At 35.9% G+C, this 17267-nt stretch overlaps 1 protein-coding gene across 4 annotated transcripts; it reads left to right on the forward strand.

Moving 5' to 3' along the window:
• The first annotated feature begins 216 nt into the window (after positions 1-216).
• LOC127845698 (uncharacterized) lies at positions 217-3317 on the forward strand. Of its 4 annotated transcripts, none has more exons than XM_052376790.1 (3): positions 217-358; positions 1385-1649; positions 2328-3317. In XM_052376790.1, the coding sequence occupies exons 2-3, from the start codon at positions 1386-1388 to the stop codon at positions 3045-3047; spliced, it is 984 nt and encodes a 327-aa protein (XP_052232750.1). In that variant the 5' UTR covers positions 217-358; position 1385; the 3' UTR covers positions 3048-3317. The 4 variants fall into 4 exon arrangements, with proteins under 4 accessions (XP_052232750.1, XP_052232748.1, XP_052232747.1 ...); XM_052376788.1 differs by lacking the exon at positions 217-358 and adding an exon at positions 1041-1203; XM_052376787.1 differs by lacking the exon at positions 217-358 and adding an exon at positions 1242-1264.
• The last annotated feature ends 13950 nt before the right edge of the window (positions 3318-17267 follow it).

Genomic DNA, 17267 nt, shown 5'->3' on the forward strand with positions numbered 1-17267 from the left:
AAATACTATATTTTTGTGACGGTGTTATTGCGCGCCCATATCTTACTTTAAAAAAATGTGTAACCCAGTGCTGATCTCCGAGAACCCACCATGCTTTATTGAACCTATCTTTTTAACCCTATATTAAAAAAAAACACTGCTTAAAATACCACTTATTACCAAAATTTATTAGAGGTTTTAAGTCTGAAATGGCAAAATAATGATCTTATCAATGTTGGTGTTAAAAAAAGAGGCCATAAGAAACGATTTTGTGTACGCGTCATTCGAAAATAACTGGGTACGAATAGCGTCGGTATCCAATGTAAACAAAGTGCAGACGACGCGTTTTCCAAAGTCGGATTTACCCGATATCTTAAAGGTAAGTTGGCATTTAGATAAACAATTATTTTTTCTATTCAAAAAATGATGGTTTACCAATTTCATGGTCCATAATTATGGCTTACTATATCGTTTGTCATAATCCATTCGCGCGATTACGAACGATGTCACTGTTAGAGTAGATATATACTGACTAGCGAGTAGTGCTCGGACGTAATAACGGGCTTTGTTTAATAACTTTCTTAATAATACGAAATATATTTTTTTTAAGTTATTGATACATTCTGGGTTCTTTATTTACAAGCAAGTGCAAACAAAACATTGTGTGATATGCGCATGCATTTGTGCGAGGGCCGAATTTGGGGCTATTAAAGGGAGGTAATTTTCCACTGTACAGAGGTACATGTATTTACCGGACATTTATAAAAAAAACCAAGCGTCAGTAACGCTTATACTAAATCTTTTCTGGTTCTAACTTAGAAAATCTATTAAAATAAACATGTATGTACATGCATCTATCAATAAAAACACACATGCGCGTAAACGCACGCACACGTATACACGCCAAAAGACGTACACACTAGCATAATAGGTACTTGTATCGCTTTAATGTTCTCTTTTCGTGTCTGAACTAGCTAGACACTGATGACGTTTTACTTGCCATATTAAGATATTGCTATCAGAATCACGAATGTAAGTCATGTAATAAATATTATAGCTATTTACGGAAAAGTAGGAAAGTCGTGATGGCCTATCCAGAAGAAAGTTATTCTTAGTATTGACGTGATGTTCTGTAACGTTGAACTGACTCACATGACATTTGTCCTTTTTCACAGCCATATGCCTTACCGTATCAAATAACTCGATTAAAATAGTGTAGTCAGGGTAAGATCGTAGGAAAATGCAAAACAAAATCAATGTTTTAAAGGGATCTTTTCATGCTTTGGTAAATTGACAAAATTGAAAAAAGTTGTTTCAGATTCGCAAATATTCTTTTGCTCTACGTCCAGGCTATCCGAGATCGTACCCGCGTAGATTTTGTTTCTAAATCTTATTTTAATTTCAGGATGGTGAAAGCCTACAAATGCATTTGCTGTAATAAGCGTGCAAAACCAAAAGATCGTCGTCCATTGACTGACACTGTTAAAAACTATCTACGAAGGGTCTTTCCTGCTGTAGATCCAACAGACAGTGATGTCATTTGTTTTCAATGTCGAGTCAAAAGCTACAAGAATGCCCCAAAGCCTAGGCAATGTTCAGACAACATCAGCAATGATCCGGACTACCAACCCCAACCATCTACATCCAGACAGCCATTTAGCCCATTATCAGTAAGTAGCCCTTAGATCTATTTACAGTGCTTTTACATCTGTAAAATAGTATGTAAAGGAATCTTAAATCCTATGCAGTCTTTAAAAAAAATACGTATCTTCAGCTTGTTACAATTGTTAGTCGTCGGATACCCACGGCTGCTGATTTCGCTCCGCTCAAACATCACTTAGGAATGGAGAGTAACGTAATGAATAGACCGGTGGTGTCCGACGATGAACAATTGTAACAAGCTGAAGATACGTATTTTTTTCTATACAAAATATGCTCAAATGCGGAGGACATGAGGCTTATTTGGATTTATATATGTTCGTCTGTATGTCTGTCTGTCTGCATATCCGTCATCTGTAGACACACTTTCGTTTTTGTATATCTAAGTGAGGCGTCAACAGAATCCAATAAAATGATTATGTCATACTTATATACAATTCAATATCGTGCATCCGCCTGACATTTTGTTTGTTGGATGCATTTTTAAATGGATTGCCTTACAAGACACCATAAATGAGTATTAATCACATTTTGTGATAGTTCAAGTTTTAATGTGTATAATGATAAGTTTTTTTCTTTATTTATGATTTTCTTTTGATAAACCTTACAATCCCGACAAGTCACGAACCCAAACTTGCAAAACGCATAGATTGCCATTTTTATAATAATCTTTCATTATCATTTCACAGATCAGATGGGTGGTCGAATCGGCAAACGCTAGAATCAAGGGATTCAAATATCTAGATCATGTGATGCCAAATAGCCAGCTGCCATTTATTGGTGACTTTGTTAAAATTGTTTGCGCCATCTCAAACAAATACTTCCCCCCTCTAAGTTCCCCAGACCAAGTCGAACAAGATGAATTGATCGCCGAAAAGATGCTGCAACAAAATGAAAAAGAAAACGAGCTGAAAATGTTAGTAGAAGAGAAAGGTCTTGCTAGGAAAAAGACAATTTGGCGGCCTATTGAAGATTGTGAAGTACAGGGATTTCCGCGTTTAAGTGATGAACAGCTAAGTGAACTAACACTTGGTGTTTACCAATTGCGTTTGAGTTCCAGCTACATGCAAGAGCATACAACTGGAAATTGTGACATTAAAGTGCATGTTCACGAGCAAAGTTTGATTTCTGCAAAATTGCAAAGTCGCCATACATCTAGCAGAATGTACATGCTGTGGATACGTCACAGTGAGGATATGGTCGAATCATGGTACTGCCAATGCAAGACTGGATCGCGAGTGGTTGGAATGTGTTCACACATTGCAGCTGTGGTCTGGTTCTTGTCTGCCGGTAGATATCAGCAAAAGGAAAGTTTGGGGGTTCGAGACTGGGGAAAGTACCTGTCTGACGCTTCTGCAATTCGTATTGATGATTCAAGTTCTAGCGAGAGTGATAGCGAAGTTTTTTAGACTGATTATATTTCATTCTACCAGGGTCTCCATGCGCGTTTCATATACAAGTTTTTAAGCCTTGGCTTTGTGTTAGCACTGGGATACCTTGAGACATAAGTGGAAATTGCTCATTTTGACAATAACGTCATTTTCAATTGGGACCTGCTATAATTGGAAATGATGTGCATGGATACATGCTTTTAATCAAAATGTATGCATAGTCATGTTAACAAAAATGTTATGAGCAAACAATATGTTACTGGTATAACATTTAGATAATGAGTTACTTAACATATTAAGATCTTTTGTTTCCTTTTCCTTATTAATTGTTTATATTTCTGATCATTCTCGTTTACGCTAATAGCTATGAACTGTCTTCTTTTTCACTCTAGCGTGTAAATGGAGACGAAGTCCGTTGTAACATAAAATATAGATAATAGTATGATACTGAATTATGAAATGAATGTTATCGGTCAGGGGTTGGGAGAATTGACAAATCTACGAGGTTTACCGTCACAACTCTAGTGCGTTCAGTTACAACAAACGTTTGCCAATCATCGTTCGTTTTCGATTCGGTCTTATTGAACGATTGGTTTCGCTATCGATCTACCTCCCGAAAGGGTTCGCTTCGGTTCGCGAAATATAGCAAACATTCGCTGTAACTGAAGCTGGATTGGTCATTGTCGGCTCGGGTACTACTTACATGTACCCCGGGTACTCTTAGTTATACTTACATGTACCCCGGGTACGGTTAATATATGTACTTAAACGTACCCGGGAAATTTAACGCTTAATCGGTCGTTGTCGGCTATTTTTTTAAATTAATTATATTTACATTTATGTTAATTTTCTGTAAAATGGCCTTTATGTTATTGAAACTAGTACCCAAAAAGCATGTTGATGCAGTTTTTATAAACAGAAGTTTGTTTAAGATTATCAAAAGCGTTTTAACGACATCGGATTTTGGACTGGAATACAAATCGGGTTAGTCTAATATCGACCGGGTACGATTAAGTATATTTACCATACCCGGGGTACATGTTAGTATACTTAAGAGTACCCGGGTACATGTAAGTAGTACCCGATCCGACAATGACCACTCGAGCGTAACTGAACGCACTAGACTTTGGTTTCGCTAGCGAACTACCTCCCAAGAGGGTTCGCTTCGATTCGTGGCGAACCGAGCGTTCAATAGCAGAACGTTCGCGAACGTTCGCTGTAACTGAATGCACTAGAGTGTCACGCCACAACTAATTATAATAATATTATATTATCTAGTTACTCTCCATAAATATTTTAAATGAAAAAGGCTTAATTTTCATGATAATCAATGAAAGAGACTTACACCTTCAAATATATTTGACCGGAAACTGGGACGCATGTAAATACCGATTTTTCTCAAAAACACAAGTTGACTGTTTACTCTACTCGCTTAATTCTTCTTATCGAAAGAAATTGACAAAATATACGAGAAGTGTACCCTATAATGAAATGGAAATCTATAATTAGCCTTATTTACCAAAACATCTTTAAACAAAATCCGATATGGATCGATCTAGACAATGTTTTGACAGTGGAAAATGTAACATAAGCGCAAACGTAATTCAGCGCAATAACGGCATGTTAAATGACGTCATAAATGAGCGCCATTTCGTTGTGTTACTAGGGGTTGTTTATTCGCCAATTTTGACGTCGTAATTAAGTATATTGCAAAACGAACGTCATTTTTAAAAAATAGACACATTGCAATAATTACAGCATAAATATTGGGAAAATCTGAGGTTGGGCGTTTTTGGGTGGTTAGTGAACCATGTCCTTTGGTGAAGATCTGATGAAGTTTCGGGACAGACCGACAGATCGACAAACTAACAGACCGACCGAAAGACCGACAAAGTGACTCCTATATAGCCCCCATTACCAATGGTAATGGGGGTATAATAAAAAATTCTTACACAAAAAAGAGAACAAATATTTATATGTTTGTGTTGCTTTCAGTCCATATCATACAGAACTAGATATGTCACAGACACTGATCCCTCATGACACATGATTGGACACAGTCAAATTATAATTTTAATTTAATCTAATAAAATTATAACCAAACGCAAAAATATTCTTAATATACTTAATACTTGAGCAAAATACTTCAAACAGTCATAATTTTATGAAGCGCACATATATATATATATATATAAATATATATAAATATATATATATATATATATATATATATATATATATATATATATATATATATATATATATATATATATATATATATATATATATATATATATATATCTAAACACATATAAAATGACAGACATAATTTTGCAATAATTGATTGCACAAAAAATGCCTCCCTTTAAGATCACTTAAATATGATCTTTCTCAGGCTTTTGAGTGAAATTTGCCAGCATTTAAAGAAAAGTTGGGTTAAAAACATTTGTTTTTAAATTAATATATTCTTCCAAAGAAACTAGAAATGTGTCACAGACACTGATGCCCCCATGGTACATGTTTGGACACACACAGATCGACTATTATATTCTACAAATGTCAAAAACACAAAGGGCCATAACTCAGCTCAAATGGGTGGCTGTCAAAATTCTGTTCTTTACGATCATTGATGTAATTAAACTATGAAGTTAGGTAAAGATTCACACAGATGTAAAAGGGGAAATAATAAAACACATTTTTTTAATAATATATATTCTTTAGTGGAAAAAAACAGACAAAATGCCATACTTTTGGCAACACTTCCCACATCAAAATTCCTTTCTTTAATGTCATTTACACATAAGGCTTCTCATCAGTGCTTAATCAGTTCAGAAGGGAAGTTGTCCACTCCCGAAGATTTCTCTACCTTCAGACTGGGCACTTGTTTTTCCACCTCAGTAAGCATGGACTATCGTCAACCGATTCCTGGTCTGAGATCGTTCTGACAGTCTGGTCAAAGCAGGTATATAAAGTAATTGCGGAGTTAGATTTGAACAAAAAACAATAAAGGACGATTGATGATGTGTAACATAACAACTATTAAATCTGTGCTATTTGGTTAAAATATGCTTGGTGGTTTGGAACTAATTGACAAGTGACCTCTCACAAGTGACAACAGACGACACGCAGCTGGGCCAGCTACTACCAGAGCTCATCGCATTTTGTTCTCAGGTGAGTTAAAAATGAACCAGCACATTCGTTGAATTCATATACCCCGCAAAATAAATTGTGTTGTGGATGGATGCAAATCATTGGATATAAAGGTATACCCATAAATAATAATTAAGTGTAAGGTAATTGTTTTATTAATTCTCCTCATTGATATATTTACACCCATGAATGTTCATGTTGAAATATTGTATTATTTCTGAGATATAGCCTTGAAAAGTTACATCATACAAAAACAACAAAGAACAATAACTATGAGTTCCACACATCCATGAACTATCGTATCTGAGATATAACCCTGAAAAGTTCCATAGTACAAAAGCAACAAAGGACAATAACTATGAGTTCCACACATCCATGAATTATCATATCTGAGATATAACACTGAAAAGTTCCATAGTACAAAAGCAACAAAGGACAATAACTATGAGTTCCACACATCCACGAATTTTCGTATCTGAGATATAACCCTGAAAAGTTCCATAGTACAAAAGCAACAAAGGACAATAACTCTTATTTACGAGAGTGAAGGTCATAGCACTTTTCCTAATTAATATTGATACACCTGTGAAGTTTCATGTTAAAGTCTTGCATGGTATCTGCGATATAGCGCTGACATGTTCCTTGATACGAAAACAAAGGGCAACAACTCTTATTAAAGAACATTCGAGTTATGGTTATTGTGCATGGCACTTTTCCTCATTGATATCTATAAACCAACTAAGTTTCTTGTTGATATCATATATAGTTTCTGAGATAGAGCCCTTACAAGTTTTGGGACAGACGGATTGACGAACTGAAGGACTGGCAGACGACAGACGGACGGAAAACGCCATTTCAATATCCCTCTGCCTTGGCGGGGGAAAGCAAGGACCATGATTCTGCCAAAAAGTGTTTCAGTTAAAAATCTTAACAATCATCTACATATTTAAGTTATTCAACTGCTTAAGCTTGAGATAGATCCACCAAGTAGTTATTAAACATGAGTACATGGAATATCTACGAGACAGACATTGGGTTTTTTATTCATTCAAAATTGGGTCTGGTATCGGCCCCATTAGCGATGGAAACAAGGGCTGTTTGTAAAACATGCATGCCCCCCATATGGGCTGTCAGTTGTAGTTGCAGCCATTGTGTGAATACGTTTTTTGGCACTGTGACCTTGACCTTTGACCTAGTGACCTGAAAATCCATTTGGGTCATCTGCGAGTCATGATCAATGTACCTATGAAGTTTCATGATCCTAGGCGTAAGCTTTCTTGAGTTAATATCATCCAGAAACCATTTTACTGTGTCAAGTCACCGTGACCTTGACCTTTGACCTAGTGACCTGAATGTCAATAGGGGTCATCTGCCAATCATGATCAATGAACCCATGAAGTTTCATGATCCTAGGCGTAAGCATTCTTGAGTTATCATCCGGAAACCATTTTTCTAAGTTGAGTCATGGTGACCTTGACCTTTGACCTAGTGACCTGAAAATCTATAGGGGTCATCTGCCAGTCATGATCAATGTTCCTATGAAGTTTCATGATCATAGGCATAAGCATTCTTGAGTTATCATCCGGAAACCATTTTACTGTTTCGAGTCACTGTGACCTTGACCTTTGATCTAGTGACCTGAAAATCAATAGGGGTCATCTGCGAGTCATGATCATTGTACCTATAAAGTTTCATGATCCTAGGCATAAGCGTTCTTGAGTTATCATCCAGAAAACATTTTTCTATTTCAGGTCACCTTAACCTTGACCTTTGATCTAGTGACCTGAAAATCAATAGGAGTCATCTGCGAGTCATTATCATTGTACCTATGAAGTTTCATGATCCTAGGCATAAGCGTTCTTGAGTTATCATCCAGAAACCATTTTACTATTTCAGGTCACCATGGCCTTGACCTTTGACCTAGTGACCTGAAAATCAATAGGGGTCATCTGCGAGTCATGATCAATGTTCCTTTGAAGTTTCATGATCCTAGGCATAAGCGTTCTTGAGTTATCATCCGGAAACCAATTTACTATTTCGGCTCACCATGACCTTCTTGACCTTTGTCCAAATGACCTGAAAATCAAAAGGCATCATCTGCCAGTCATGATAAATGTTCCTATGAAGTTTCATGATCATAGGCGTTTTTGAGTTATCATCCGGAAACCATTTTACTATTTTGAGTCACTGTGACCTTGACCCTTAACCTTGTGACCTGAAAATCAATAGGGGTCATCTGCCAGTCATGATTTATGTTCCTATGAAGTTTCATGATCATAGGCGTAAGCATTCTTGAGTTATCATCCGGAAACCATCTGGCGGAAAAACCGACCGACAGACAGACATGTGCAAAAAAATATACCCCCTCTTCTAGTGACCTGAAAATCAATAGGGGTCATCTGCGAGTCATGATCAATGTTCCTTTGAAGTTTCATGATCCTAGGCATAAGCGTTCTTGAGTTATCATCCGGAAACCAATTTACTATTTCAGCTCACCATGACCTTCTTGACCTTTGTCCAAATGACCTGAAAATCAATAGGCATCATCTGCCAGTCATGATAAATGTTCCTATGAAGTTTCATGATCATAGGCGTTCTTGAGTTATCATCCGGAAACCATTTTACTATTTTGAGTCACTGTGACCTTGACCCTTAACCTAGTGACCTGAAAATCAATAGGGGTCATCTGCCAGTCATGATTTATGTTCCTATGAAGTTTCATGATCATAGGCGTAAGCATTTTTGAGTTATCATCCGGAAACCATCTGGCGGAAAGACCGACCGACCGACAGACATGTGCAAAACAATATACCCCCTCTTCTTTGAAGGGGGGCATATATATATTATTGATGGCAGGGCCCTCAATCTATAAAATCTGCGGCCGAAAGTCCCCCACCTGAAAAGTATACTTTTTTCCCCTTTTTAAGGGGAAAAATTTCCCCTGAAATAAAAAAAAATTGTTTAATAAGATGTGTCTCATGATTATTATATCTCAATTCTGTTTCACTTTAATCTTGTCAAACATACTAAATTATGAAAAAAGAAATATATATAGTGCAAACATGTACAAATGTAATAATGAGAGAGTAAGTAAAAAAATCCCCCCAAAAGCGAAACACCGCGCAAATTCCCCCTCTTGAGGGTAGCGACCCGTTTCCCCTAAAATGGATTGAGGGCCCTGGATGGTTACTCTCAAACAGACAGAGTACAATGAATGGACAGCAAATGGAAATAAAACATATATGTAAGGCAATGCCAGGAACATGGAAAATGACAATTATAATTAAAAGAAATTGGTCTGAGTGAAAAATCCAAGTACACAACTAGATCTCTGCAAGTTTGATGTGTCGCCTGATAAGAAGCATACCTGTGTTACTTGTGTACTAGTATATCCGGGATGGGACATTAACTCTTAATGTTGTACAATCAAACTTTAACCCTGGTTTGTCCTACTCAGTAACATATTGAATAAGCACAACATTTTTTAATGAAAGACCAAAATAATCTTCTATGAATATTGTAAATCTAATAACAAACAGATAGATCAAACACAATATTCCCTTCTTTGTGCTATAATTTGTGCATTCTTTTCAATTTTAAACTGCTATCCACACAGGTTTGTGGTGGTTGTAGTACGTTTCTAGTTAACCAACATCTTTTTAACTGTCAAAGTTCACAAAATCATTTATTATTAGTAATATTATTAAAAATGTTTAAAGTAAAGCTCAAGACATAGTAGTTATGAACCTGTTTTGGGTCGCAGTCGCAGATTTTAAAATCTAAACGCGGACCCTAAGTTCAAGGTCGAAGTCACAGAGGCAAAACTTGTATGTGCTTAGAAAGGTCTTGCCCAGATACACATGTGTACCAAATATGAAAGCAATATCTGAAGGGAGACAGAAGTTATGAGCCTTTTTCAAAAAAGTGTGACGCCGCTGACACCGCCAAAAAAGTAGCACCTATATGACGTTATGAGCTCTTTTTTTTAATCGCGGTTGCAGATTTCCAAACCTGACATGGACCACAAGTTACAAAATTACATGCGCATTGAAAGATGTTTTCCAGATACACATGCGTACCAAATATGAAAGCAATATTTGAAGGGACACAGTAGCCTTTTTTGAATCACGGTCGCAGATTTCAAACCTAAACGCTGACCTAAGTTCAAGGTCAAGGTCACAGGGGTACAAAATTGTATGCGCATGCAAAGGTGTTGTCCAGATACACATGTATACCAAATATGAAAGCAATATCTGAAGGGACACAGAAGTTATGTGCCTTTTTCAAAAAGTGTGACGCCGCTGCCGACACCGCCAAAAAGTACTACCTATATGTTCCCTGTCCATAGTCAGGCGACACAATGAGGAAACTGTCAAGGTGAAAATAAAAATTGATAAATTGGGTGTTACAAGACCTTCTAAATGAGATTAAGTCTTGAAGTTGGTCAACTTAATGGTCAAGATGTTAGATCGAGTGCATAAATTTAAGTTTAGTTAACCCTTTCCCACTCAAAGCAAAGTGAAAATGGCTATGTGCAAACAGCATAAAACCAGAACAGCGTGAGAGTAACTCGCAGGCTGTTCAGCAGTGTCCGACAAATTTCTTATTTTTCAGGTAGCCCACTGGGCTACCAATAAAAATATTTGGTAGTCCATAAAATTTTCCTACATTACAAAATGATAAAAGGCAGGTTTTCATCTTTATTTTATTTCTTTATTTACATATACATAATATGTATACATACATACACATAATACAGTAAGTAGTCTGATGTACACAGTCAATATTGTTAATTAATGTTACAGTACAGGCACCGTGTACTTAAATGTAAATGTACCAAAGAAAATCATATACTACATGTAGATATTACATGTATGTGCACATGTATGTGTACTTAAATTTTGACAGCACGCTAAGTTGGAAACATAAATAAAGCGTTTAGATGATCAATACAATTGACTCGTATGGTGTTAATCAATGCAATTGCCCTTTTTAACAACAAATACCGAGTTTCAAGAAATCGGTGTAACTGTAACGATACAGCGTGTTTACATGATATTTTATTAAGAGGAAATGTCAATGCCAAATAATTCGCGAGATACCCCGGTACTTTAGTTGAAATTCACAACGAAACTTTTAACGGAAATTAAATGATCTCAATGGTGTTCTCGCTACAAATAAATACACCCATGCCAATTTTTGCGCGCTTTTCATCTGGAAAAAGAAATTCATTTATTAAATGTAGAATTTGGTAACCTAAAATAGCTGTACACAACGCGTGCAAACCGTGGCAGGTGATTTACGGATGTTGCAATTGAATGGTCCTGATTGGGAGCTTATTTCATCATATCTTTAAATAGAACCATATGCCGAAATTCATTTGACACTTTAGAAAATTTCAAACATTTGTGTTAAAGACTCTTATCGTCTATATTACCCACCCATAATTTGGTTTAAAAAATATAAATTGGGCATATATGGGATTATTGATTAACAGTCGATTAATCCAATTATTAATTGACAATGCAAACTAATTAGCAGGTGTTAACCGCGTTCACACCGTTGTTATTAATATTCATTTTCCGTTTCGTTAACGTTTTGAAGAATCCGCTATTGTTTTAATTTATTTAATGTTCGGCGTCCTTGGATATTTAACAACATCAAAAACCTTGTCGCTATTACTCATTGTTGCGGTTAACAAAGAATTCCAAACTGCCAAATGATGTTGCATCATGTGCGCCAACTATCAAACAGGCTCTCATTATATTATTAGCAGACGACAAATGTTGATTCTGATTGGATGATTAAAATACACTGTTATTGTTTACGACATTACCGCAAGTGATCGGTGACTGATTAGATAATTGATTGCACTTTGTTATCGGATTATAAGCAATACACAGTGTACAAACACATGATCAGCGTGTTTATTCTACGTATGTCTGTCAATAAAACGGGCTACCGCTCTTATAGATTTATAGTAGCCCGGTGGGCGTCAGCTGGAAAATTTCAGTAGCCCGATGAAAAATTTCGGTGGCCCCCGGGCTCCGGGCAATGGATTTGTCGGACACTGTGTTCAGGCTTTATGCAGTTTGCTGCTAATCAGTATCCAAGGGTTGGAATTGAAGCGTTTAAAACTTGAATGTAGTAAGATAGGTTTGTGTTTAAATTTAACTTTCTAAGAGACTACAGATGCGTCAAAATATGTATCTAAGTGGTAAAGGGTTAAACAAGAGATTGAACTCTGCATTAGTCTGAGCCAAATGTAGGTCAGCGTCAATAGCAACATGAGGTAAAGTTAGAGTGGGTGTGTTGATAGTGTTCAAGGACAACATCCATGCAAGTATGAGGCTTTGTAGGAAACATTATTGATATTATATGGAATGTGTCATTTTGTGTTAACCGTGAAGAGATAGAAGGACGGGTCAATCTATATGTATTCCCCCTCATCAGTCAATCCCAGGGCATACACAATATTTTTGGATTGTGTCTACTCTTAAATATATTTATATTAGAACCACACACAATTGGATGTTACAATCGAGATCAACGGAAATAACCACTTGTGAGGAGCGCAAAGAAGATCTGGTAAACCTAAGGGCATACTTAAATGTTGACTGTGGAGGACCGATAGCTTAGTATTGCTATTATGTACACTGTATCCTAGTTCATATATACAATAACAACCAAATTAAACGCGATAAGAGTTAACAACTTAACAGATATATCAGATAGTCACTAGCAATTGTCCTATGTATATATCGTTCAAGATTCATACAAACATTGCTAAGTTTGACAGGAAATAAAATAGTTGGACTGCCACAATCATGCTGACAAGCAAACCTTAGAAAGGCACCATGCAATACATGTTATAATAGCATCTGAAACATAACACTGTCTTAAAATTGCAATTCACTTAAGGATGTTTCTTATTGATTATTTATATTTGTTTGACACGGAAGTTTTGCCATACTGCTCTAGATGTATTTTTTGTTGTTTGTATAATAAACCGAATAGAAATGTAATCAAATAGATTGTGGGTAAATGGCATGTATTCACTTACAAAAATAAGGTATACCCCCTGCAATTTTGTTACCATCTAGCACTTAAGCAATAGAGCAGAGGAAGATGTAAGCAATTAACTATAAATAACGCAAGTAGATTGATCATTTTATATATGAAATATATACAATACAGGGTTTTTTCAGCACTGTCTGCGCCTCCGGGAAACGGAGGCATTCCCAAAGCAAACGGACCCGTTCCCAATCGAATTTCGATTGCATTTTTCCCAATTCCAAAAAATAAAATCTTCCAAAATCGTAAAAAGTAAACATAATTTATATCGAAAGAGTGACTTCCCTTCATTTGGGAAGTAATAAAGCCTTTAGTGACACAGATTTTTTGGTTTATTTGCCGAATGCATTTACTGTCAGCGATGCGGTCGAACTGTTCCGCATTATATACGAGTATATAGAGCCGCACAATACACATTCTAAACCATATCTGTAGACGCTTATTTTCAATCATGGCTTCGCACAATAGTAAATATTACATTAAAAAATCACGAATAAAAAAAGACGCTAAAGGATGTGTAACGATATCATCGATGTTTTCGAAACGCTCAGAATCTTCCGAAATTACTGCCGCGAGTAACCCTGAATAGACAGGCTCGGACGATATGCAGCCAGGCTTTTTCCGCCCTATGCCACGGGTCCGAAATTTGGCCCCATTCCCAATGCAAATCTGGCTGTTTTATTCCCAATTGAATTTTTTTTTTCCCAATTCCAAAACAAAAAAATTTTTTTTTTTTTTTTTTAACCTTAAAATATATGAGTTAACCTGATCCAGTGTAGAAAATAGAAAGTGTTGCATAATTAAATTATTTGTTGCCTTGAATTTGTTTTAAAAACTGTAAAATATGTTAATGATTATTTAAGACTTTCCTTATTTTCCTCAAAATCAGGCGCTTCGCGCGTTGTTTTTTTTTATCTCAAAAAAGGTAAGACCTTTTCCCCAAATTCAGATTGAAAAAACCTGCACTTATTTCACATGTTCATAATATTTTGTAAAATTTTAAAAATAAGTTATCAAAATAGTCATTATTTACCAGTTAACGGCTTCTTTGAAATATAAGAAACACTTTTTACATGCGATAATTTTTCCCAATTGAGCCAATGTTGCGATTATTTTTTTCCCAAAATGGGAGTTTTCACGACGCGAAATTCCCAAAATTCCAGTGTGGCGTTTTCCCTAAATGGAGCGGAAAAAGCCTGGCAGCAAAATGCATTGTCTGGTGTAGACTCAGTGGAAAGGCCACTACACCAGGGAAACTTCTGGCAGCATTTGCTGGTGACAAGGCTCTGCAGGCATGCTTCCCCAGAATGTTCCAACTTGTCCAACTGATGTGCATAATACCAACTAGCACTGCTGTGGTAGAGCGAGGATTCAGCACCATGAACCTGCTGTGCTCCCCATTACGCAGCACATTCACTCAAACCAAACTATGTTATATGATGCTTACCTGCATTGAAGGTCTAGACCTGAGTGACAAAACATTGGAGGAGCTTTGTGATGCTTTTAAAAATAGAAAGCAGAGAAACATGTTGCTGTAACTTGTGTTTGGGCAGTGTTTGTTTTGCATGTGTTTATATAAAGAAAATTGTTAAACCACAGACTTATTTAAGCATGATTAATTCAATTTTTTTTCTCCAAAATGAGCCATTTCACGAAACAAAAATTCCCAAAATGGGCAATTTTGTCGATAAAAAATTCCCAATTTGGTAAGACTCCTTTTCCCAAAGTAGGCAGAAAAAACCCTGCAATAATTATTATATACAATATATACAATATACCCATGCGCAATTTGCATTCCTGGTTTTACCACGTGATGATGATGATTAATCTACGTGCGTTATTTATTGTTAACTGGTATTTACCTGAGAGACAAACTCAGTAAAATTTTATTACCGAATATACTGAAAATATGAAAACTTAACAACATGTTTCAAGTAATGGAATATACTAGTCGTTATATTTAAATCAATATAAACTAATAGTTGTAAAAAAATACGGTATTTTATAACTTTTTTTCCGCAATCTTGTTGACTGTCCATTTAATGCAACCTCATGGCATATTCACATTATTCAGGGATTGGTTAACGAAATAGAAGTGACATATACGAGTTGACTAGGTAAAGCAAGTCCAAGGGAGACAACTCAAAATTAAAATATTGTACCAAACTCTGTTTGCCCAAGAATTATAAGTTTAATTGAGATTTTCAATCACTTTATGGAATTTAAGAAGTTCTTAATGTCTATAAAAAACTACACTTTTAGACATGAACTAAAGACATGAACATGTCATTAACTTGCTTTAATGTTGGTGTTAAATTTATGGAGTTAAAGCGGGTATATACGATTTTGTCAAATATTTATGAATTTATATAAACTGTGTAAAAAGCTTATTATATATATATTTCAATATAAATTAAAATAAAAGTTAAGAAGAACATGTGTCGAAAAATGCGAAATAAGCCAGATATTTAATTCTGAAATTGAAAACGGCTGTACAGCCGAATTCGCCAGCATGTATACCATACATGTACGATGTGCATCTAAACTTACGTAGTTTAACAGTTTATAATACAAAGACGAATGCTTCGGTTATTGTAGGAAAATATGTACGTCACTATCGGCTCGGGGCGCTTATTTGTCTTTGCTGCATTTTATGAAATTCGGCTTTTATGTATAATTTTTCTTGCCTATTTTGTGTTATTGTAACATATTTTATCAATATATAGAGAATAATAGGTTAGTGTTGATTATAGATCAGGTTTATCATGCGAGGCTTAGAAAACAAAAAGCACGAGCCTTGGCGAGTGCTTTTTCGTTTTTGTGATGAGCATGATAAACCTGATCTATAATCAACACTGACCTATTATTCTATTTATCCCACTTTTTATTCAGTTAACTTTTTTTATTTAAACAAAATAAGTTTTCATGAGTGTTTGTCGTACTTTGATAATGACTGTAATGTAACCAAGGTCAGTGTATTACTCCGCGTTCCAAAAATAACCGCTGATCAAATAATCTTTTTTTTTAAATCAGAATATCGTTCTGTAACAAAGTGTCTAGCGTTATTAATTACAATTTTAATCATATTAAATTGCAAATCTTAAAGTTTTATGATATCAATATGACATTAAGTTGTTATATACAAGGAACTACATTTGTTTACAACGTAGCCTAACACCACACACAATTCACGTTCGATATGAAACTATCAAGTCGATCATGAGGTGCACAATATTTGCTTCTTTGTTATAATATGTGGTTATTTCGTGATGAAATAACAAAGATTACTTGCATTTAAGCTAATTATATACATTTTGAATGTTGAAAGTGGCACCAAAGAATTGTGAGGCAAAGTTGTTCGAACTAGATAAAGACATTTGCTGGTGAAGTGACTGGGTGGGGCGAACATCAAGATGAACTTGTTCGACGGTAGACAGTGGTTGTCTAGGCTGCATTTCGGCCATAGTTTCGGTGCATGAAGGTGAACGAGAGGAATCTGTTGGATTGTTACATTTACTGGACTGAGCAAGAATGAACACTTTTGCTGCTGTTCAAAAGATATGTTGGAATAATTGGTTATGGACTGGACATTTTTGTGCCCTGTTATGGCCATGGTTTCAGTGGGTGGAATGTTTGCATTTCGAAGTTTTTGGACCAGGAATTTGCCAACTGAGTTGTTCGTTATTCTCTTGTGCTTGAGAAAGCCGGCGTCTTTTGCCATGGAATTCAGCATCTGACCTAGCTTGTTGACACCCAATTGTTGACGCAAGAATCACTGGGATGCGGTATCATTTGTGCGTATTGGCAGGTTGACAAGATGCTTTGAAGAAAAATAGATGGACGCATATCCAAGTACAGCTTGTAAATTAACACAGGATTTCTTGGTCCAGACGATTGTTTTCTACGGTCAAAGGGGAGCAACTCGAACTGACTTCTTCAAAGGGGAGCAACAACAACAGAACCTATTTGCATAGTGTTAAATTTACCTAATACTAGAGGTTTTAATTAAAATAA

This window comes from Dreissena polymorpha, chromosome 9 (assembly GCF_020536995.1).
Source record: "Dreissena polymorpha isolate Duluth1 chromosome 9, UMN_Dpol_1.0, whole genome shotgun sequence".
NCBI lineage: Eukaryota > Metazoa > Mollusca > Bivalvia > Myida > Dreissenidae > Dreissena > Dreissena polymorpha.